At 46.1% G+C, this 23,152-nt stretch overlaps 3 protein-coding genes across 3 annotated transcripts; 1 reads left to right on the top strand and 2 right to left on the bottom strand.

Annotated features, from left to right (window-relative positions):
* Positions 1–11,616: 11,616 nt before the first annotated feature.
* On the top strand, positions 11,617–12,841 carry PtA15_9A683 (uncharacterized protein; the record flags this gene model as incomplete). Its single annotated transcript, XM_053172918.1, has 8 exons — positions 11,617–11,698; positions 11,805–12,056; positions 12,129–12,151; positions 12,212–12,278; positions 12,343–12,385; positions 12,455–12,497; positions 12,583–12,705; positions 12,785–12,841. The coding sequence occupies 8 exons, from the start codon at positions 11,617–11,619 to the stop codon at positions 12,839–12,841; spliced, it is 690 nt and encodes a 229-aa protein (XP_053024111.1).
* A 925-nt stretch (positions 12,842–13,766) lies between these two features.
* Positions 13,767–15,880, bottom strand: PtA15_9A682 (uncharacterized protein; the record flags this gene model as incomplete). Its single annotated transcript, XM_053172917.1, has 10 exons — positions 13,767–14,015; positions 14,121–14,159; positions 14,239–14,551; positions 14,639–14,699; positions 14,805–14,863; positions 14,964–15,291; positions 15,357–15,435; positions 15,528–15,603; positions 15,689–15,758; positions 15,835–15,880. 10 exons carry the CDS (start codon positions 15,878–15,880, stop codon positions 13,767–13,769), a joined length of 1,320 nt encoding a protein of 439 aa, XP_053024110.1.
* Positions 15,881–17,310: 1,430 nt separating this feature from the next.
* PtA15_9A681 (uncharacterized protein) lies at positions 17,311–18,557 on the bottom strand (the record flags this gene model as incomplete). The annotated part of the gene is made up of 3 exons (XM_053172916.1): positions 17,311–17,805; positions 17,878–17,976; positions 18,048–18,557. The coding sequence occupies 3 exons, from the start codon at positions 18,555–18,557 to the stop codon at positions 17,311–17,313; spliced, it is 1,104 nt and encodes a 367-aa protein (XP_053024109.1).
* Between the last annotated feature and the right edge of the window lie 4,595 nt (positions 18,558–23,152).

The raw sequence follows: 23,152 nt of genomic DNA, 5'->3' as shown, positions 1-23,152 counted from the left end.
TTTCTCCTCCTGTCGACCCCTCTTTTTCGTTCTATGTCGTTTTCTGCGACTTTCCTCTTTCCTTTGAGTTTTGCCTCCCTTCCTAGTGCCGAAACAAGGTTTAGATTGTTTTTGTTTTTTGTTATGTGTGTATATATATCTTTTCATGTACGCATCCAAGTCTTTCTGGAAACCTTGCCTCTCGAGTCCATGAAAAAAGTTCAACTCCCCTCCCCTCCAAGAAAAAATCATTTGTGTGTATTGACTTGCAAGAAACCTCTTTCTCTCTTTCCTTCCTGCCCTTCCATGCTTCATTTACCCTCACTTCCTCTATTTTGGAGTATTTTTTATTCGCACGTGATCAACTGCTTGCTGGTCATGCCTCAGCATGAAAGAAGAAAAAGAGTTTCTTTTGGTTTGGGTCATTCTTATTCTCATTATAGTGGTTTTGTGTGTAATTTCCATCAATGTAATTTTTTAAAAGATAAAATCAGGTGCATTTTTATGTGATTGTGCATAAACATCTTTCGTTGGCTGGGACTGGTGTATGTAGACACTGAAAGGCTCGAGAAAATGGTGGTTTCGGGCAGAGTCAGACTGTTTGACCTGGATATTATTGACGGGTCGGGCTTGTGTACTGCTTTCTGACCCGATCCCGCCCCGGTTAGGGGACACCATTCATTTTTCAAAAGGGTCAGCCTTTATGCACACCACATGCACACCATTTTTGGTGTGCACTCCAAGAGATTGGAGTGCACACCCATGCACTCCAAAAAAAATGGAGTGCACACTCATGCAATCCAAAAAATTTGAGTGCACAATCATGCACTCCAAATAACATGGTGTGCAGTGGACTTCCCGTTGACTTTGAATAAATCTGGAATTCCAGATTTCGCAGGGGAATCTGGAATTCCAGATTTTGCAGGGGAATTCAGAATCTGGAACTCTGGATCCCTTTGGGGAGCTTCAGGACCAAGATTTCACTGGAGGACTTCCCATCGCAATCTGGGAGCAATCTGAGAGCCTCCCAGAGTCTCAAAGCCTAAATTTCCCTGCAAAATTTGGCTCAGATCTGGGTCTGGAAGGGGTTCCCAGACTGACGGGAAGTCCTCCACTGCAAAAGCTGAAATCTGTTGCCTCAGATCTGGAAACCCAGATTTTCCCAGATTTTGCAGTGAAATCTAGGCAGATCTAGGATTTGGGACAATCAAGCCCAGATTTCCCTGCAAAATCTAGAAAAATCTGAGTTCCCAGATTGAGGGGAAGTCCTCCAGTGTGCACGGTGTGCACTCCAATTATTTGGAGTGCATGGGCATGTGTACTCCAATTAGATGAGTTCCCGTGGTCATGTAGAGAGCTCTAGATGCCTCTCTTAATCTTAAATTAAGACACCTATCAAAAACTCAACCAGTGTACATGGAATTAATGAACTGTAGGGCTAGGCAAACATTTCCCTTCTGGTGAAAAAAATAAGAATTTGAGTGTGTAAATTGAGATCTGGGAGGCTCCCAGACTTGATAGGAAGTCCTCCATTTTTTGGAGTGCACACTAATGCACACCAAAAAAGGTGTGCATGTGGTATTTCTTTGGTGTGCATAAAGGCTGACCCTTTCAAAACGGTCAGGCGATTGGTGTCCCCTCAACTTCAATTTGATTGGATTCCCCTCTCTTCATCGAAATTGTAAGATCAAATCTCCCGACCTGCACTCCTGGAATCGCCTCTGGGGAAAGAGATTGTCCTTCAAGATTATGTTAGTGTATTCAATTGAAGCCCTCAGCAGCTTGGACCAATCATTAATCGAGGTATGTATATTGATGGAATACACACCAGGGAGGATGGGGCGCCCCAAGGGCGATAATTGTTGCGCCCCCGGGACCCTGCAAACCAATGACCGCAACGGTGGCGCTCAGTCTTGATATGTCCCAGGGGTGCACCACCATGACGCACCTGGGGCGTCATGAACCGTCCCCGTTGCGCAATTTGGTCACGCACCTCTTGTGTAACTTGGAATGGCGCGCCAACGCAACGCGCCCCTGATCGTCCCTTGGGCGGCCCATGGGCTTGAGTATCACAATGCTGGAGCGTCCCGGTTGCTGGATATGGCGACTTTGGGGAGCGCTCAGCCGCTACCAGCGGATATTTGATCCGGTACCCTTGGGGTGCTCAGCGGCGACCCGCCAATATTTGATCCAGCACCAACAATGTATTGGGTCATGCTATCCGGTCACAGGACTCAAAAGCTGTCCGGACATTGCCCCGCGAAAAACTTGCGGGAACTTTTTGGGGGCACAGGCTTCTGGAAGGACAGACCGACCGATCCCATTTGTGCTTTTGGGTCAGGTACGGTTACACTGACAGCAATACATACTACCAAGCATACTTTTTATTTCTGGTGAGACTTTCTGGAAGGGGAGGAGTACATGGGCGGGGCTTGGGGGTACATGAGTAGGATGACACAAGAGCAATGCAAACAGCAACGGTGGGCCAGCTACGCTAACTGTAGCGTTAGCGTGGCGTAGCGTAGCGGAATTCCGCTAAATTTTAGCGTAGCGTTAGCGAATTGCGCCTTCTCTGCGCTAACGCTACGCGCAAAGGGTGCGCAGCTAATTTAGCTGTTAGCGTAGCGTTAGCGCAGATGCGCGCAATTGCGCTAACACTACACACGCAGGGTGCAAAAAAGCGCGCGCTTCGGTGCGCCACAGTGCTTTTAGCTGAAAAAAAGGCCTTTTTTTCCGCTAAAAGCGCTGTAGCGCAGCGCAGCGTAGCGTAGTGACTGTAGCGGCGCGCTAACACTGACAAAAAATTGGCGCGCTGTTAGCGCCGCTGAAAATTAGCGCAGCGTAGCGGCGCTAACAGCGCGCTAACGCTACTCAAAATGGGTGAGCGCTTTTTGCCGCTACGCTAACGCTAAGTGGCCCTGTAGCGTAGTGTAGCGTAGTGTAGCGTAGCGGCCCACCATTGCAAACAGGTAGTTGAAAGAGGAGGGGAGGATGGCTGGATGCTGCTCTGAAGCAGACTAGCTGATGACTGCTGGATATGAGAGTGGGATGGGGGCCTATGCTGGATGATGGACCTGCTGGGATTTGAAAGAGACCAAGGGGATGGTGAATGGTGAGACAAGAGGTGGAGCTGACTTGACTAAGCCTCCCGGGACTGGGGGTGCGGAGCACCCCGATGCGAAGCATCTCCCATTCCCAATGGGAGGCTTATGAGTTATTGGCTTTTTTCCGCGTGAGAGCTTCAGGAAATTTGTGGCTTTTGGCCAACTTTTTGAATCAAATTTACATTACACAGCGCGCACTCATTGTGAGTCAGCGAGCTGAAGTACACGGGATAGCTGAGCATCTCAGCTTCAATGTAGTGTCACTTTTGTGATATCTACACTTGAAGGAGAGTGTTGCCCTTACTCAGCAGTCAAGGTGGATGGATGATGGAGTTCTGTATTTAAATTGAGTCCAAATGGATCTTCTCGGAATTTGCATACACACTTCTGGCCAAACACAAAAAAATCACAAACTTCAAAGGGGGATGGAAGGAGTTTGTGAACGGAAAAAATTTGGTGATTGACACCAAAAGAAAGAGAAAAATCAGGCCTTTAATCTGGCACCACAGGCAATAGGAATACACAAGGAGAAGACCCCTGAAAGGGGAGCGGGAAAAAACTCCCACCAAAACACTGAAAGCTCTCAAGCCAAATTCTTGGCTTTACCTGCAAGTCCCTCCTTCGGAGGTCGCGCTTCGCGCAAGGGCGCTTTGCGCCAGCCCAGGCTGTACCAGGCAAACTTAGTCAGTCCTTCCTTCTGAGTTGGCAGGCTGGCGCCCCTTGCGCAAAGCGCGAGCCTCCAAAGGAGGAACTTGGGAGTAAGCCAGGAAATTTGGTGTGAGCGCTGAGGACCGTCTCAACCCATTTGGCTGGTGTCAAACTTCAACACCACACCAACATAGCATCCCGTGAGCCAAATGGGCCGCCCAGGTGCCAAATTGAAGCCCTGCATCTGGCCTTCAAACCTACACAGGCCACATATTTTTATCTTGAACGGTCTTGAAGTTACAAAGCTTTTAAAATCATGCTTCCAAGATTCTGGCAATGATTGTACACTTCTGCATCCTTAGTAAGTGCATGAAAGCAGTATTTTCTGCTTGTAATTAAATGAAAATGCATATTTTTGAACAAGTTCAATTCTCAATTCATGATCAATGCATAATATTTATGTTGGTATGCTTGATGTACAGAAGTTGGAAAAAAACCTTAATTTGTTGGAGCAAGCTTGGCAGTGATTTTGCAAGGATGTCCAGCGGCCAGCTGGGGGGATAAAAAGCTGATTGGTGGATGGCTGCCTGCGCAAGAAGCGAGCCTACAAGGCCGCACCACTCATGTCCCTATTGTGAAGATTTGACTTGAACTACTGTAGATTTAGAACCAGACTGAAGAAACAATATTAGAATAGTTAAGAAGGGAAAATGACAAGAGAAAGGAAAGAGATAGAGAATTACCACCACAATAGAAATGAGATTCTGAGACAACCAAGGACAGGAGAAAGGAGACAAGGAACAAGAACACTGGAAAAGATAAAGAAAGAGGAAAAGACAGGAGATTAGCCGAGGAAGGAATAGACCAAGGTTATCGCCGTTCTTTTCTCACCAAATTGGAGAGATGAGCCAATCGAGCGATGTCGAGAGAGGAAACCCAAACAATGTCGAGAGAGTAAACCCGAACGATGTCGAGAGAGGAAACCCGAGCAATGTCGAGCAAGGAATGAGTTTCGAGTCTTGAGGAGATTTGAGTCTTGAGCGATGTCAAGACAAAATGAGTTGGTCGAAGGGTGAGTAAGATTGCCCGGAAAGGAGCGATGAAAGAGGAAGAATGATCTTCTGAGCGTAGATGACTCAGTGCTTTCACAAGGCTGTCACAGCAAAAACCAGCGGAAACTAGCGGAAACTCAACACCCCCCGCAATTTGTTGAGAAAAGAACTTCAACCATGAAGCACCGTTCTCGGAGACGATTAAGCGATTCAGAGTTGCTTGGTTTGGTTAGAGCATCAGCGACCATTTCTTCACTTGGAATAAGCTTCACAAGTATTTCATTATCTTCTTTCATTTTTCGCAAGTGTTTTATTTTTATGTCGAGATGTTTAGTTTTTGAATTTGATCCGAAGTTCTTTAATTTTTCTAGTAAGCCTTGATTATCAATGTGAAATTTTGATGGATTTAATTTTTCATTCCAAAGTTCTTCAACAACATATTTTATCCACTCATTTTCTTGAACACCGTCTGATAGCGCATTTAGTTCAGCTTCTGTGGATGACATAGTTATATTCCTTTGTTTTTTGCTGTTCCAAGCGATCGGACAAGACTTCCAGAAACAAATTGAACCGCTGCGAGAAAGACGAGTTTCTAAGTCGTCCGCCCAAGTTGCGTCGGTATAATGTTGAAGTGTTTTTGAATCATCTTCTGAGTCAGGCCGGAGAGTCAGAGCAAGATCAGAGGTTCCAGCGATGTATTTCCAACAGTGAATTACTTGTCTCCACTGTAAAATTCCGGGATCATTATTGAAGCTGGATAAGATGGATACTGCTGGAGCTAAGTCGGGTCTTGTTCTGCATGACAGATAGTTGAGAATGCCGGTGTGAGTTCGATAATTGATTTTTAGTTTTTCAAATTCTGCCTTTTCATTTTCGGTAGCTGGCATGAGTTGTACACCAACACTAAGAGGAGTTTTCATTAGTTTACAGCCGTTTATACCGGCAAGTTCTAGACCCTTCTTGATTAATTTTTGTTGAGAAAGTTTGATCCGACCGTCCTTAATGGATACATCCATCCCAAGTAGCGTATCGGGATCATGAGCTGACGAGTTCGGAAATCTAAGTAAGAACAGAGATTCAAATGCGTCCACATTTCCCACAACAACTAGGTCATCCACGTGAAAGAAGATGACTGAGTGACAATCTTTATGAAGAAAGAGACAAGGGTCGGCCGTAGATTGTTCGAAATGTATCTCTTTGAACCAGGCCGTAAGTGTATCGTACCAATTTGCTGGTGCTTGTTTAAGTCCATATAAAGATTTGTTCAACCGAAGAAAGGGAGCCTTTCTCTTAGAACCTTCAGGAGTTTTTATATATATTTCTTCTTTGAGAGGAGCAAACAGAAATGCACTTTTAACATCGAATTGTCGAATCGGTAGTTTCTTATCTAGTGCAAACATCAGGACAATTAGAAGAGTTGTGAATTTTCCTGTGGGCGCAAATGTATTCTCATAATCGCGACCTTCTACTTGTCGAAAGCCCTGAATGCATAGACGAGCTTTCTTTCTTTCAGCTGACGACAGAGTTGCCGGTTTCGTCTTGAAGATCCATAATGTCCGTAGGAAAGACTCAGGGTGGTCCCACTCATCGTCCCAAACCTGATGTGATTCAATGTTGTTAAGCTCTTCATCGGTAGCTGCCATCCATTCGGTCTTGTTAGGAGAAATCATAGCTTGTTGAAAAGTCTCAGGATCGCTAGTTAGATGTGAGTATTTAACAGGTTTTACTCTCTCAGTGCGATCACAAAGAGATCTGGAAGGTGGAATGAGATTTTCGGCAACTTCATCTTCATCGTTATCTGATTCTTCTTCATTTAATCCGGATTGAGTGTCATTCACTTCTTCAACAGAGCAGCTGGGATCTTCGATGGTGGCAACATTTGGGGGTGTATCTTCCTCATCAAACAAATCCACCACAAATTCAGAGTCGTCTACTTTCGAATCCATTTTGGGAAAATCAAGAAATGACAGGTGTTTGGTATTGAGAACTCTTCCTTCATCCGTTAGAATTCTGTACGACCTCAGTTCTTCATTATATCCGACTAGAGTTCCGAGTCCACCTTTTTCAGCCAATTTTGACCCTGTTCTCTCTGGTAAAAACAAATATGAAACTCGGTTACCAATAGGTTTGAAGTAACTGAGTGGGAGAGATCGATTTTTAAAGAGTTCGAAAGGTGACTTCCTACTTCGATGGGCAGGTATTTGATTGAGAGTTAAAGTGCTAGCTTTGACTACCTCATTCCATAATCTTTTACTTAGACCAGAGTCGTTGAAGATTGCTCGAGTAGATTCAATGATAGTCCGATTGAAACGTTCAGCTAATCCGTTTTGTTGCGGAGTATAAGTGTCGGAGTATCGAGCTTTGATCAAATGTTTGTTACAGAAATTGAGTAGGTGTCTGTTAATAAATTCAGTTCCTCGGTCGGAATGAATGATTGTCGGATAGTAGCCAAAACGTCTAGCTTCTAAATCAATAGCCTGTTCCAAGATCTCAGGCACGTCGCTCTTGCTTTTTAGAGGAAGAGCCGCACAGAATCGAGTGCAACTATCGACCACAGTGAGGAAGTACTTGTGTCCTTCACGAGATGATGGAGTAATTGGACCAACTATATCAAGATGTATTTCCTCGAAAGGTTTGGAAGCAGAGGAGTGTCGAGAGTGGAAAGAAACTTTTGTAATTTTAGCGACCGCACATGATTCGCAAGCTCCGTAGTCCTTTAATTGAATACCCAGTCTCTGACGGATTCTTCGGTAGCTCACATGGCCAAGCGATTTATGAAGTAGCTCACTAGTCGAATATAAACATTGCTGGCTCAGATTCTTGAAGTGAAGTATCGGAAGGTTGTTCTCATAATGGCCTCTCATGATGATGGAGTTTTCTTTCAGAATTGAGAATGAGTTTATTTCAAAGAGTATGTTATAGCCATCGAGAGCGAGACATCGAGCGGAAAGAAGATTGACAACAATGTCGGGTACAAAGAGAACATTGTGTAGAATGAGATCACCAGCCTCGTTGGAAAGTTTGATTGTCCCCACACCCTTGATTTTCAAAGATTTGGTGCCAGAGCTCGTCTTCACGATTCCTTCTTCTTTGAGGGATACGGAGAGGAATAAATTTAAATCGGAAGTCATATGAGCGGAAGAGCCGGAATCAAGGATAAAGTGTGTGGATGGGGATGAAATGGAAGACAGAAAGCTGCTAACACTGTTCTCCAATTGCGTGTTTTTAGCTTGAGTCTTGGCATTGTCAGATTTCGGAGGAGGTCGAAGCTTGGGATAGAGTGACCAACATCGTTCCTTCGGATGAGTCGCCGATGGATTATGATAATCTTCGGTACATCCGTTCTTGGGAGGACCGGTATAGAGCGAAACTTGAGAATTAGAAGTCTTCGAAGATCGATTAATGACGAGATTGTGAGCATGAATTCTCATGTGATCGAGAATTTCCTCGGGTTTGGTAAGACCATTTTGAGTGATAGTGGTCTTCATGCTGTCCATCTCGGTTGATTTGGGCAGTTTCTTCAAAATTTCATACCCGACGATGTCGGAATCTATCTGAATGCCGACTTCGTGCATCTCATTAAGTAGTTTCTTGATTTTAGTAGTAAAAGCCTTTATGTCAGTCTCATCAAAGGTCATATACGAGAACTGATTCCAGACTCTGGCTCAGTTTGCGCTATGTTTGGAGGCAAAGTATTCGACGATTGCGTTCCATATTTTCAAAGCGTCTCCACGGTTGTCCTTGTTCATGATGTTGGATTGAATTTCCACGTCCAGCTCAGAAGTCATAATTGTTCGAATAAACAACTCGTTATCGGCCGATATGATACCTTTGTTAAGAGTGAAGATCTCTTTGACATTGAGATTTTCGAACAAATTGAGCATTTGTTCCTTCCAGCTAGAATAATTCTCCTGATTAAGTGAGGGAATAGCCTTGATAGCGGTTTCAATTGCCAAGGCCTTAAGTTTTTCGGCCGAGATAACTGAATCCGTCATTTTAGAGGCAGAGGTTGTTGGTTGTGGGCGTGGTGGCTGGTTCACAATTGGTTTCGTTTGATTTTCTTCAGAGTTTGACGACATACGATCCTGAGCGCAAGAATCGGCTTCGTTCGACTGTTAATCGTGTGAAGATTTGACTTGAATTACTGTAGATTTAGAACCAGACTGAAGAAACAATATTAGAATAGTTAAGAAGGGAAAATGACAAGAGAAAGGAAAGAGAGAGAGAATTACCACCACAATAGAAATGAGATTCTGAGACAACCAAGGACAGGAGAAAGGAGACAAGGAACAAGAACACTGGAAAAGATAAAGAAAGAGGAAAAGACAGGAGATTAGCCAAGGAAGGAATAGACCGAGGTTATCGCCGTTCTTTTCTCACCAAATTGGAGAGATGAGCCAATCGAGCGATGTCGAGAGAGGAAACCCAAACGATGTCGAGAGAGGAAACCCAAACGATTTCGAGAGAGTAAACCCGAACGATGTCGAGAGAGGAAACCCGAGCAATGTCGAGCAAGGAATGAGTTTCGAGTCTTGAGGAGATTTGAGTCTTGAGCAATGTCGAGACGAAATGAGTTGGTCAAAGGGCGAGTAAGATTGCCCGGAAAGGAGCAATGAAAGAGGAAGAATGATCTTCTGAGCATAGATGACTCAGTGCTTTCACAAGGCTGTCACAGCAAAAACCAGCGGAAACTAGCGGAAACTCAACACCTATTGGGCAAAAAATGGGTGTGAGATCATGGATAAAAGGAAAAATGGGGGTTGGTTGAGCCCCAGGCTTGTCAGCTCTCACACCAAAATTGGTGGCTTGGGGGCAAGCCTCTCTGTGAGACAGAGACCCTGCGGGGCTCTCCTCCAGAGAGGCTTGGTTAAGCTCGTGTACCAGGGCCCTCTGAAGCGAGGGACTTGTGATAAGTCAGAGGTGGAGAGGTGTTGAGCAAGTGCGTTGGAGCAGACACGGTGGATCACATTTGTCTTAAAAACTCAAACAAACCTGGAGCCCCCAGAAAGGGCTCCACTGCTTGAAAACTACTGTTGAAGTCAGACTGGTGGGTGCGAGCCAGGGCTGGGCCCCCAGGGAAGGGGCTACACTACCTCGGGGACAGACGCGGTGATGTGGCGGACTCGTGCGGGCTGAGCTGGTGGGGAGGCGTCCCTGGCTCGTGAAGGTAATTAATTGGTGACCCGGCGGCAACATCCGGTGCGTGCTGGGGCCGGTCATTGTCCCGCGCCAGTTACCCCAAGGTCCCTGTGGCGTGCTGGGTACCTCTCCGATACGCCAGGGGACGCAGGGCGTCACGGGTGCACTATGGGGGCGGTGTAGGACCCAGGAAAGCCCCTATGGAACACAGTAACCAAAATGTATGATTTTTTTGTCAAAAACCAAAAAACCTACACACCCCAGATGTATGAATGGTCATTTTGGCTGGTAAAGGTACTCACCTCAATTGTATGAATTTTTTCTGAGGGCAAGGGGGGTAGTAACCAAAATGTATGAGAATCAGGGGCTCAAGCTAAGGTTGAAAGCCTTGTCTGTAATGATTTTTCAGTCTGAATCAAGTCTACAGTTCTAGGCCGGAGCGGTGCCACACTCACCTACCCTCTGGCTTCCACAGGTTGCATCCCACTTTCTGTCCTTCTTATTAACCCTGCCCAAGTGACCCCATTCCCCCCCCCCCCCCCCCTCAACAGTTACAGCAGTCTGGTTCCCCTTTTTTTTCTTTTCTTTCCCCCCTCTCCACCCCCCCCCCCCCCCCCCCCCCCTTGGCAGCAGCATGCTGCCCAAAAAAACGTAGGCACAAAATTTGTATGAATTTTTAGACCAAGCTCTGAACCTACACACAAAACGTGTATGAATGAGCCCCAAAAATGTATGAATTTTTCAAAAACATGGGAATTTAGGTTACTGTGTTCCATAGGGGCCTTCCTGGGTCCTGGCGGTGTCTCATGTGTGCCAGTGGCGCCTGTGTGGCGTGTACTGCCTGGGGCTCAGGTGGGGCGCAACACCTTTTCTCGATTCGCCCCGCTGTGTACACTGAACTCGGCGGCGAACCAACTTGGAATGGCGTTCTGCGCACAGCCAAGTTGGGATGTGACCGGTGATATGACCGGTAATTATATAAATAAGTCAAGCCCAGCCTCGCGAGACACGGCTCCGGCGAGGCTCCGGGACATTTTTCTAAAAGGCTCAACACATTCGATCGCCGCGATTCGGATTAGATCATCTTTTCACTGTGTAGTGGAGTCCTTCAGTGCACACCCTAAGCGGCAAACATGAAACCATTACCTGGACTTGCCGTGAGCAAATCTTCTGGAACATATCTATTTACACGCAGAGAAGCTTTTCGAACGCTCCATCGAGATCACAGACCCTGCAAGTGCAAGGGTCGGACTGACGAGCTGCTAATCTGTAAAATGTCCTCCCGGCACTGCCAGCCACCCCCCCCAAGCATACACCAATATTCTGTATTCTGAATACGACCCCTCGAGACTTCGGGTGCTGATCGCCAGGCTAATCTTGTTGCCGATGGCGCCAGGAGACGTTACGTGGCTACAGTCAAAATTCCCCATGCAACATTGTAATCTCAAGCAGCTCCGTAAAGTGGCGCAGCATACGGACGGTAAAATAGATTTATAGTATGTAAATACAGGAAATCTTATGTACAGTTGATCCAACAACTTGACATGAGATTTTGACAGCCAGCTTGCATTTATACCCTGAGTGTTCCCGGCGCCCACGCTGCTTCTCAATCCACCTCCCATTTTCTCTTGCAGCCCCTGAAACCTCCTCAAGCACATACCCTCTCCCTTACTAACAGCAACTAGCATTTCGGGATGTCTTTGCGCATGATTCATCTGGCCATCGCTCTAGTGGTAGCAGCTTCATCCTTCAGCTATGCAGCGGAATTGCAAACCAGTGAGTATTTCGGCGCATGATTTCGCTCAGCTTTTCATTCGGCTCTCATCCAACAGTAGCTGGCGCAACAGAAGGACAGACAATCTAATCACCCATCTAATTTCAGAATCTTCGATGCAACCCTTAAGTATCAAAAGCGTTCATGATAACCCGGATATGTATCTCATCCAGACGTTCTCCATTGGCTACCTCGGATCCAAGGCGCATGCCACTGTCGATATTTACGCGGATAAGTCATTAGCCAAGCGGGACACCAAACCGGTCACCGAGGACCCCCAGCCTAAAAAGGAGATCCCAGGCATCACCAAGCCGTTAGATTTGACTCCGGCAAAATGCACCTCTAAAGTCTGCTTTCCAGGTGAGCGCTTCTGCCTCAATGCATCATCTCAATGTATCTGATCAAGCTTTGGAACATGTTGTTTCTTCGTAGGCAGTTACGAACCACCACTCAAAGTACGTGTTTCTCAGCTAAAAACTTACGCCACACCTTGAAGCTTATCGTGAATCTTCCAGACCGATTGCGATGCCCTTGTTGAGGCGCAAGTCTATTATTCTATTGGAAGTCTGAGAATAAAGCCTGGTCCGTCTTCATGTTTCCTTATGCGTTGTGGCAAGATCCAGTTTTAATTTTACTTTACCTTCAGGTTGGACTGTCCTTGTACACGCCGGAACATGTGTGGTTGTCTTGTGAGTTAGACAGGGAAAAAATGTCTAATGCTGAGGATAGGTAACTGACAGCCGCATTCACGGGTCTAGCCAACATCCGGTGGGCAAAGCCGAGAATAACTTAACTTTTGAGGTAGGTTCCAGCGAGCAGTCAATAATCATGTTCATAATCCGGAGCTCACACTTACTCATGTCACACTTTACATAAACATCTGTAGTATAACTGGGCCTCATTGGGGCAGATAATTATAGATATTCAAAAGAAATGCGACAAGCCAGAAGCCCTATCAATCGGTGGCGCTTGCAAAATTGATAGTTACTTGAAGTACAATTTCGAAAATGTAGGTGCCGTATCCATTCTTTTGTGTAATTTGGGTGTTGATTCTTACATATCGCAAACTTTTTAACTTCTTATAATAGGTTCTTATCAGTGTCCAACGGTACATCGCACCAACAACCCCCGCGGCTGGGTCTTGAGAAGTCTACTCTTTGACGCATTGAAGGATTTGTTCCAGTGCGGGAAAGGAAGGGAACCGGAATCGGGCCGTTTTTAGATTGGTGTGGGCTTCAGCCCAAATAATTTGCAGTATCCACACATTTATAGTGCCAGCGAAGATTTTAACCCTAAAGGAAGGCATACTCTGTTGTTGAAATAATCTTTTCTTTTGTTGTGCTTGGACTAACCGAACCAGATGTATTAGGAGCACGTAATTGAAGAAAGTTAAATTGGGAGTACACATTTTTGAAGTAGAAGAGTACGCACATGTATGCTTTGGGTATAATGTGTAATCAGAGGATTTCCAGAATGACTGATTATACTGGTTCAGTTCCGATGGGCCAACTTCAATTAGTTGACATACTGTGTTTTTAAATCACTTGAGAATACAAACAAGCAGCACACAACAGCCCCCACAGGGCAAGGGCCGGCCTTGTGATTTGTCTTTCTTGTACCTTCTGCCTTGCAAGGATCCTCACAGCCACAGTCGAACAAGAATCCCAGGGATTTGCCTAAGCGAGTTTGAGTGCCAAGTGATGACAGGAGCGTCGTTTTTTCTACTTACATAGATAGCATCTCATCTGGCAAGCCAATGTACATTTTTGTGCCTGAGAAGCCTTTGTTGTATGCATTGTTAAATTTCTTAGCATGTCATATCAATCGACTTGATCTTGGGAAAAAGTTGGAGAAAAAGACGCGAAAAGGAAAATTCAACAATCAGAAAATTAGTGTGAGGCAGTGGCTGTACGTTAACATGAATCAGAATGAATAAGTATAATAATTTAATTTGCCAAGCTGAGAAAAGCCCAAAATAAAGCCACATTACAACAACAACAGCAACAACAACATCAAGCAAAAAAAACAATAAAAAGGGAGGTAAAAAAGATATAAAAGCGGCCAGCGGGTTTAGGAAGATTTCTTGGGAGGAGCATTAGGCCAGACGCCATCAAGGATGAATTTCTGGACCTGGTCTCGGATGACCTCTTCGGTCATTTCCGGGAAATTCACCTTGAAACCAACTATCTCCTTGATCTTCGAGCCGTCGAATGCAATGTGATTCTTTGTCAGCAGGGCCCGTGGGAGGTTCGGTGTGAAGGGCGTGTTGGTGATTGGTGGGTTCGATTTTGATAACATCTCTGGCCATGGCTCGCAGTGCTGAGCATTTCCAATCAATCGTCAGAATTTAGTTATTCAATCCTCCTTGAACGGCGCGGTAAGCAGGAAGTATTGCGAATTAGACTTGAAGAGGAAACTTCTTACTTTCTCGTTTACATCCTCGATTACATCGATCATGTTTAACTTTATCAAATAAAGACATGATAATTAATTGAAGCAAGAAAGATTTGAAATTTGAGGAAGAAGAGAAAAATGGGCGGACCTTGGCAAATTGACAGACAACTTTGTTGTAGAAACCGACCTTAACGCCTACGACTTTCTCGGCGATACTAGCCATAAGCCCCTGAGTAGTATCACCGTCGTCGACGAGGTTAAAGAATGGGGCTTTGACGAGCTGGTCCCGAGCGGGCATCCCCGCGGGCAGCTGCTCCGCAGCTGGCAACAGACAGGGGATCGGATTCGCATACCCTTCCGCCGCCGCCCGGCCTAGCCCTGACATCCATCCCGCTAGCGCCCATAGTCCCGCCGCAAAATCGTGGGTGTGGATTGTGTGCAGCCGGAGCTCTGACGACCATCTGTTGAAGTTACCCAATCAAAACAGAATTGTACCAAAGTTAACTTACACGGCGAATTCACTTTTGCTCACTTGGAGAAAGACCCACAAGTGCTCCATTCGTTCACCAATATACTTATAGATTTCACCGATCAATAACCGGGGGGCATCTGAACTCGATCCGGATAGAACCACTGGAATAAGTCGAAGGACGAAGGACAAAGATTTGATCGACGGGGGGATAGGGGAAAATTGTCAAAATCTAGTCACCGTACATCCGTCAACCGCATATGGTCCATACAGTAGAGCCGGACGGGCGACGACGATATTAAGACTGTGAGGTGTTTTTTTTTTTTTGCGGAGAAAAATATCCAAAGATAAGTGTCTCTGGGAAATTGTATGATACTGGACGGAAAAAGGGTGTAAATACTGACTCGGGCAGTGCGGCCATGGCACGTACACCTTCATGGACCCATTTGGAACGCATACTGAACGGTTTTCCCTCGCCCTCCTTGAGTGGTTTCTTGTTATCACTGTGGTAGAGCGCCGGTAGCTCTCGGACGTAGGCCTTGACGCCCATCGCGGCAGCCACCCGGCCAAGCTCGGGCAGTAGCCGACCCGTACGCTCGATGTGCACACCCTCCTCCGCATTATAGTCCGTCTCGCCCGTGAAGTCAAACACGTAGTCATACGTCTCCGATCCCCCACCTCCACTTTCCGCCCGGTACTGCTCCGGTAGTGTGAACGCTTTGCTCCGTGAACCTGCACAATTCGTGCGAGTCTTAATCTTGAACGAACGATTGTGTTTCTTTTCTTTTTTGACTCACTCGCTACCAACAGATTGGCTTGTAAGTATTCTACTCCGATCGATTCTCCTGCTTTCAGGACTTTTTGACACTCTGAATCCTATAAAAAAGGACAATGATGTCATTAAATGCATTTCGCTAATCAAGTATTACTACTTTTTCAAAAGGGGATTTTTTTAGGAATGTATGTACCATGTACGTGGTATAAGCGTCATCCTGGGGTAAACAGAGATACTTGTCAACCAATCTGATATGCCTAGCCGATTGTCTATGATGAATTAGGAGGGCCAGATATTGTGGTTAATACATTTGGGTTTCTATCAGACTTGGCAAGGAGAAAGAGAGAGCTCAACTGGGCAGGATCTGTTATAGAGGGGACGAGATAAGCCAGCAGGGCCCGAGCGTGGCCGTCCTGCAATCCGCCTTGAAGCGGGGAGTGAATTCAGCGGGCATCAGAATGTCGAGGGTCAAAAAAATAGCAATCGGATGGGCAACCGACCTAAAATCAAGACCGACGGCTTTGTGTCCGAGATGGATGGAGACATTCGGGAGCTGGAGTGGTTGGTGGCGAATAATGGCTATCCCTTTGGGCGAGTGAGAATGAAGTTAATGTCGGCGATCTCCCCACGCAAGGTTTCAGACAGTTTCTCAGTCTCACCGGAGGCCGGCTGGCGAATAAATCAAACCTCTCAAAAGCCATAATTCACACGAGCAGAAATAGATAAAATCCAAACGGATGATGGCTATTCTGTAAAACCATAGAGGCTTTCAGTCCGCGGATCGGAGCCGCGGATATCCCACATCCACTCGCAATCAGATCTGCAAAATTAACCCACGGCTGCAACCTGCTGCAACCTAATGTTTTGAAATCTACTTCAAAACTTTTTGAATTTCATTGCAGACGACGTCGGTGGAGCAGTTGTCATAGGTTTTTCAAATGTTTTTGAAAACACTTTGTGAGAAAGGGCCCAAATTTAAAACCAATGGAAAAGAGGTGAAACATTTTCAGAAACCATTTTAATAAAACCACAAACGTTTAAAATTGTTTCCACAAAACTTTTGTTGTATCCCTGGTATAGTAAGAATTACTGGAACAGGAAGGAACAGGATAAAACAGGACCCTGGAAACCCCCTATAAATGTAGGTGATGTAAAATTCATAATTTTGGCTAAATTCATACATTGTGGGGCACTGGGAATGGCTTTTTGTGGCTGATTGGTAATTTTTTTTGCGTATGTTTGAAGCAAAATCCCCCTGGGGAACCTCAAAACCCCAATGAAAAGCTGGGTTCTGCAGCTTTTGGCAGATTTAACTAGATTTTGGCCAAAATTTCATAGATTTATGCCATGCTTGATGCCATCCCTTGAGGGTTTCATAGCCCATTCATACCAAATTAATGCCTAACATTTTGCAAAAAAAATGTTGAGATTCATACATTTACATTACCCACCTACTTCAGGGGTTTCCACTGCCACTGCCAGGGCCCTGATAAAACACCCAGTATGTACATATTTTCAATGAAAACAATACTTGGCTTGGTCATTGTTCCATCCGTCACCTGTAAGGCTTGAAGGTTCCTTAGGGCGGGCACCGTGGGCGTTTTGTTACTACCTGGATCCTCAACGACTGACTGCTGAAACAGTTGGTGGAAGTGCAGCTTTGAGCGTAGCATAGCTCGTGGGGGAGATTGTGAGCTCAATTGAGCTAAACACTGATAGACGATCATTAATTGTACAGACAGCATACAACCAATAACAAGTGGTGTTTTTGAGAAAGTAGTGATTGAATGGATTAGGGAATGAGGCAAAGGAGCAGACATGCATAGATAAGATGATGATGATATTAAATTGAAAAGGAAAATGTATATTAAGTGTGAAATGGTAATTGCTGTGGTCTGGAAAACAAGGATACAAGTTATTATTAGTAGAAGTTGAAAAAGCTCATGGGCTCCGAAGGGATATTATACTGAAGACATTCAGCACTTGTGGGCAGATTTTCCAAAGGCATCTTTGAAGCTTTGAGAGATCTTTTTGCGGAGGGATCGGTGGCTTGATTCAGTTTTTGGAACGTCCAATGACGGAGGAAGGGGGCTGGGGTTCGAGTTTGGGATAAAGAGTCCAGCGGAAGACAGTGCGCCAAAGTTTTGACTGGAGGTAGCCAGGTCGGAGTGAGAGTACATGGATACCGGTGCTTCGATGGGCGAATCGCCGAGGTAGCTTTGAGTCTCCTCCCGGGTCATCGAATAAGACTCAACACCTAGGGGCTGCTGTTCGGGTCCGTTTTCGAAGCTGTAGTTGCTGAATACGGAGGGCGAGGTCATTTGGGAAGAAGGCGTGGGACTGAGGAGGTCGATAGGATTTTCAAATCTGATCCAAGTGGAGTAATCCTCTTTTGAAAACCTCTTTTCTTCAGGAGCCTTCCGGTATTGAGATGTTCTAGGTTCGTATGGTAACTGCAAGTTGTAGCCGATCTGTTTCTCAACGACACAACTGCCTTGGTTAGTCTTATGGGGTAAAAAAATAATGATAACATGTTGACTGACTGAAGAAGTGGTTTCAATTCCTCTTTCCATCCGCGAGGAAGCTGCATAAGGTTGTAATGATTTGGCCCGTTGTCTGGGTGAGAACAGGAAAGTCGCGTCCTGGAGAGGAAGTTGGAGAGGGAAAGATAAGAACCCAGGAGTTTGTTTGAAGAGAGGTGATGGTAGCTTACTGCATCACTTTCTGGTGAGTTTGGTTCATCGAATATGGGACTCAGGTTAAGTGGACGATTAAAGGCCGCTTGGAAGTCGGAAGATTCTACGAGGCCTTTGATATCTTCACGCATGATGAGTTGTTCCATGCTGCGGCTGGAGGAACAGAGACGCTGACTGGCGACCTTGTACCCTTGGCTGGAGACGTTTCCACTGACTCTGGTCTTTTGGTAATGGTATGGATGCGGTTTGAGAAGGGAGTGGTCGGGCGCCGTGCTTCTTGTATTGACCATCAGGGCGCTGTGGGAGGTCGTGATTCGGAGCTCTTTCTTAGGAGACGATGTGTGAACCTCACGGAACGTTTCCACAAGGATTTGTGAGTTTGAGATAGTGGATTTTGAGCGTTTGGCTCGAGTTGAGCGCCGGTTCATGTGAGAATTGGATTCATCATCATCTGAACCTTCCAATGAGATAGGATCACTGGTGTCGAGTAAAAAGGAAGCCCGGTGATTTGCGAATGGGCTGGCCATGGTGGACAGAATCCCGCTGGCTCGGCGGAGAAGACTTTTCTCGGCGGGAATGGACATACTAGGAGAGTTTTGCATATTAGTGGATGATGGTAAGAAGTGAATTAGGGCTGGTTGGCTGCTGGAAAGCTGAGAGTAGTCTTCGGAAGAAGTGAGGGAGATGGAAGTATTATGGAGAAGATGGCGCTGTAGTCTGATGGATTGACATGGAAGGGGGAAGAGGGCCCTCTATTTATACCTTTCGGTTGGCTCAGCAGTTGGCTGCAGAATCACCATCAGAGGCGTGTCTTCCAGAGAGAAGGCGGGATGGAGGCCAAACTGGACTGGGTTGAACTTGTGGCATGCGGGACCGGCAAGCCGACTCATCAAACGACTGAGAATTGCATTGCAAGACGAGAAGGCGGGCTCGCGTATCAGTGTGTGGTCTGTGCTGGTCATCCAGAGGGCGCATACACTCTGGGTGACCGGTCTATGCTGGTCACCAAGAGTTCACTCTCTAGTGTTCATTGCGAGGGTTGTACAATCAACCGACGCGACGGCAGCCACACTCTGCAGTTCAACACGCACCTCACATTCGGAGTGGAGCACCATACAATCTGCGCGCCACAGCTCACAAGGCACAAGGAAAAATCAAAGTGTCCTCCACAGCCTTTAAGTTTAGATAGACCTCCCCCCAGCGTCTAACCCAGAGGTGCAAAAATATTTTGAAAACCAATTAGATTGGGTTTCTTTTTTTTTAAAAAAAAAATCAGCCTGGACTTCCTAAAGGGTCGGCCTAAAGGCACCCCAAACTTTTACTTCAAGTACACCAACATTTTGGGGTACCTCATTGGGCACCCCATTATAGTTGGGGTGCACACCTAATGTACCCCAAGGAAATGGGGTGCGCACTACCTTACACCAAAAAAACTGGGGTGCACAGGCCAAAACTCCCAGACAGCTGTCTTATTGGTGTGCAAAGCCATGTACACCAAGAAAATGGTGTACAAAAGAGGTGCACCCCAAGAAATTCTCATTTTCAGATTTGAACCCCAAAACCTATTTTGGATATTGAGGTGCATTGGGGTGCATTGGGGTGCACACACCAAGAGCCAATAAAATTTGGTGTGCATCAAATTTTTCTGGTGTAAAGAGTTTCTTGAGTTAATAAATCAAGCCTTTAAAAGACCTATTTACATTCAGGAAGAAGAATAAAATTAAATAAAAAGAAAAAAACATAAAATTTCGAGTCATTGAGTGAAGAGCCTCAAGTGAGTGTAGAGGCTCACACCCTTCTCAATGTGACTGATCCATTCTTTAGCAATTTTGGAAGTCACCCGGGTTGCCAATACAGGAGGAGGGATGGGTTTGACACCATCCTTCCCCCCAACATTAGCCAAAACCCAGTGAGAATCATCGACATAGAGTAGGTAAATTGGGACTGAATCTCCGGGGCCAACACATAGCGGAAGGTAGGTGCTGCAGTCTTTGATTGAAAGAAAAACGACTGGTCGTCCGTAAGTGTTCGCAATGATCTGACCGTGTGCCAACTTGGAGAGCCATTGATCGCAACCAATGTTTGCCTCCTCGTTCTCCACCGTGAGGCTTTCAATGACCGATTTCAATTGGCCTTCACCTCCCTGTAACTTTGAGTAAACTCCTCGGTTTTTGGTCGCCTCTTTGACCATCTCTTTCTGTACTCGGAGCCACCCGTTGTCTATGTAACCAAGGGCTTGTGCAATGCAATGAAAGCCGCAGTTTCCATTGCCAGGGGGATCAAACACGCCAAGGATGAACTGTTGAAGATAGTTGGGGATTTGGGACATGTACTTTTCTATTTGTTCCTTATCCACGCCATCGCTTTCTTTGTTTTTGTCGTAATCTTTGTTTTCAATGTTATTGTCCTCTTCCTCACTGCCAGAATCACATGATTTGCCTTCGCCATTGTCTTCGCCTTTGCCTTTGCTTTTGTCTTTGGCTTCGCCTTCATCTTCGCCTTCGCTTTCGTCTTTGCCTTTGCCTTTGTCTTCGCCTTCGCTTTCAAGTTTGACACGTTTTGATTTGTTTCCCTTGGGCACCTTTGATGCTTGCTTTCGAGAAAGATGTTCGCGTTTGAGCTTTGCTTCAACAAGCTCAAACGCCAAAGGGTTCCTCTTGGTTGCTGTTGAAGAGCGTTTGCGTTTTTTTGCTGACGGGCGACCTTTGGTATTCTTTTTGACTTCGGGTGCTTGAGCTGCAACAGCGACATGGGTTCCAGCGGCGATACTTTTCATTTGGTCAATCAAATCCGCCAGCTTGCTGGATGGTTCGTGTGAGAGGGCCACTGTGAGCAGCTTCATTTCTTCGTCCAAATCAACCTCGCGGTCTTTGGATTTCTGCAGGAAGGCCACACAACATTCAGAACCACACTGAGGACAGATGATCTTTGAGAAAACAGGGACTTACCGTTATCTCGGGATTATACTTGAGATTCCATTGGCAGTGGAAGTCATCTGGAGATAACACATCTCCACCTTCCAAAATCTCCGCAATCCTATGGGCACATGGTATTCCGAGTCCAATCCTAACTGTATTTGAGCAAGGTTCCGTCGGATCAAGGTTCTTGAGCCGTTTGAATTGTTGGAGGCATTCCTTGAGTGCAAAAGTTGAGATATTGCCGAGAAGTGGCACAAAACACTTGGGCACATTTACCAGGGTCTTGACAGTATACCGACCAATTGACTCATGCACATGGTTGATTTGTGCATCGACCGCAAGAGCCAATGATTTGAATACCGAAAGCAAGTCGCCAGTGGAGTTCTTGATGAATGTTTTGACATAGGCGTGGCTGGATTCAACCCGAGAAGTGTTGAGATTTCAAAGGTGAGCATACTGGCATGCCCATGCAACCACAAAGAGTTCCTTCACCGGGAGAATAGAACTCTCAATATATTCGAGGACAGCTGGGCGAGTTGCAAGGTGCTTCTTCAAATCTGCGAGTCGTTCGGAGTATATATCGGGAGTTTTTGCTTGGGTGAGGCTGCCCCAAACAGTCATAAATTCCTTCCAGGGATCTGGTGGCGGTTCTTGCGGCGGAGACGAGACGTTTTGCGACTGAGGTTTGGGTTTTGGTTTATCTGGAGGGGGTGGAAAGTATTTTTTACAATGAGTGGTGATGTTCTTGTTGAGGTGCCAAGTGCACAGATTTGCTTGTGTATCAGGAAAGATTTTCGCCAATGCGCCTCGTAAGGCACTGTCGCAATCGGTGATAAATACTTTTGGGATGCGAAGGGGTCGCCAGATATGCTTCTTCAGGCAGCTGACCGACCACAAATAGCTGTCCGCATCTTCATGAGCCATAAAACAAAAAGCAATCGTGAACGACCGGTTCGAGGCGGCCTGACCGATGACATGAAGCAATGGGAGGTCGTATTTGTTTGTCTTGTAAGTCGAATCCATCAGGGCCACATGATGATTGATTCGAGCGAGGTGAACGGAGCCGGGATGGGCACAAAAAATCGATAGAATCGCGCCAGTATCGGGGGAAACCTTGACGTCAACGAGCCAGTTAGATTCTTTCAAGATGCATAAAAGCGCTTCGGTTGGTGACCTTCCATCCAAATCCTCGCGACAAATTTTTTGAAGAGCGTTGCTAATAGTCTTGTTAGTCGCATAAGTTTCATTGTTGGAGGTTTGGAGCTGCAGTAAAATCTGTGCAGGTTTCAAATTTGACTGAGATAGCTTTCAGATTTCTTCCACTTGCTCGGGAAGAAGCTTTTTGTGAGCGGTGTGGGAAGAGGGTCCAGAAGATGCTTGGTGGTTGTGTCCGCCGTGTCGGATCTCTAGTGTCCAAGTCTTATTCGCAATTTTCTTGCTGGTCGGAATAGAACCTTTGACTTCAAAGGGGCACGATATCTTCGAGGTCGATGTTTTTCGCCCAGAGAGATTCATTATTGAGCCGCGAAATTTGCCGGAACGATTGCATCGGATGTAAACATTTTTGTTGGCATTTGAGCGAGACTTGGCGACCGCATATCCATGTGATTTGGCCCAGTTTTGACAAAAACTGACCAAGTCGTCCATTGAGAGAAACTGGGCAGAAGGGGGGGGGGGGGGGGGGGGATCCAATGGTTCTGAAAATAAAAATAAAAATCAGTTAGTTCTGGTAGTTTCTGATACTTCTGGACCTAGAAGGCACTTGCGACCGGTGGAGTAATTGAATATGTTTAAATTCGTGATCACATCAATTTGCGCCTCCGGATTAGTATCATGACCCTGAGTTGACTGCGGCACCAGGGAGATTGCACGAGCTGGAGATTCAGTAGCTTTGTCTGAGGAATTTTTGGATGGTGCCAATGAAGGACCCAACAAAGGGGTGGTTGGTGCCACCGCCAATGGAGTCAATGGGGTTGACATAGGATCCAAGGGAGCCAACACAGGATTTACGGGAGCGATTATAGGAGCCGAGGCGGGGGGAGTAATGGCAGCCAAACAATTAGCACTAGCCTGAGGACCAAACATCGTGAGGAGGTTTTGCATCTGTTCCCATACCGCTGGGGGTACAGTAACTCCGGTTGTTGATGGGGTACCAGTGCTGGTGTTGAGCTGCTGTGGAGGGTTTGACATGGTTGCTGAGTGGG

Source organism: Puccinia triticina, chromosome 9A, assembly GCF_026914185.1.
Source record: "Puccinia triticina chromosome 9A, complete sequence".
Taxonomy (NCBI): Eukaryota; Fungi; Basidiomycota; class Pucciniomycetes; order Pucciniales; family Pucciniaceae; genus Puccinia; species Puccinia triticina.
Note: the sequence above shows the minus strand (reverse complement) of the source record. Positions and strands in the feature narration are given on the sequence as shown.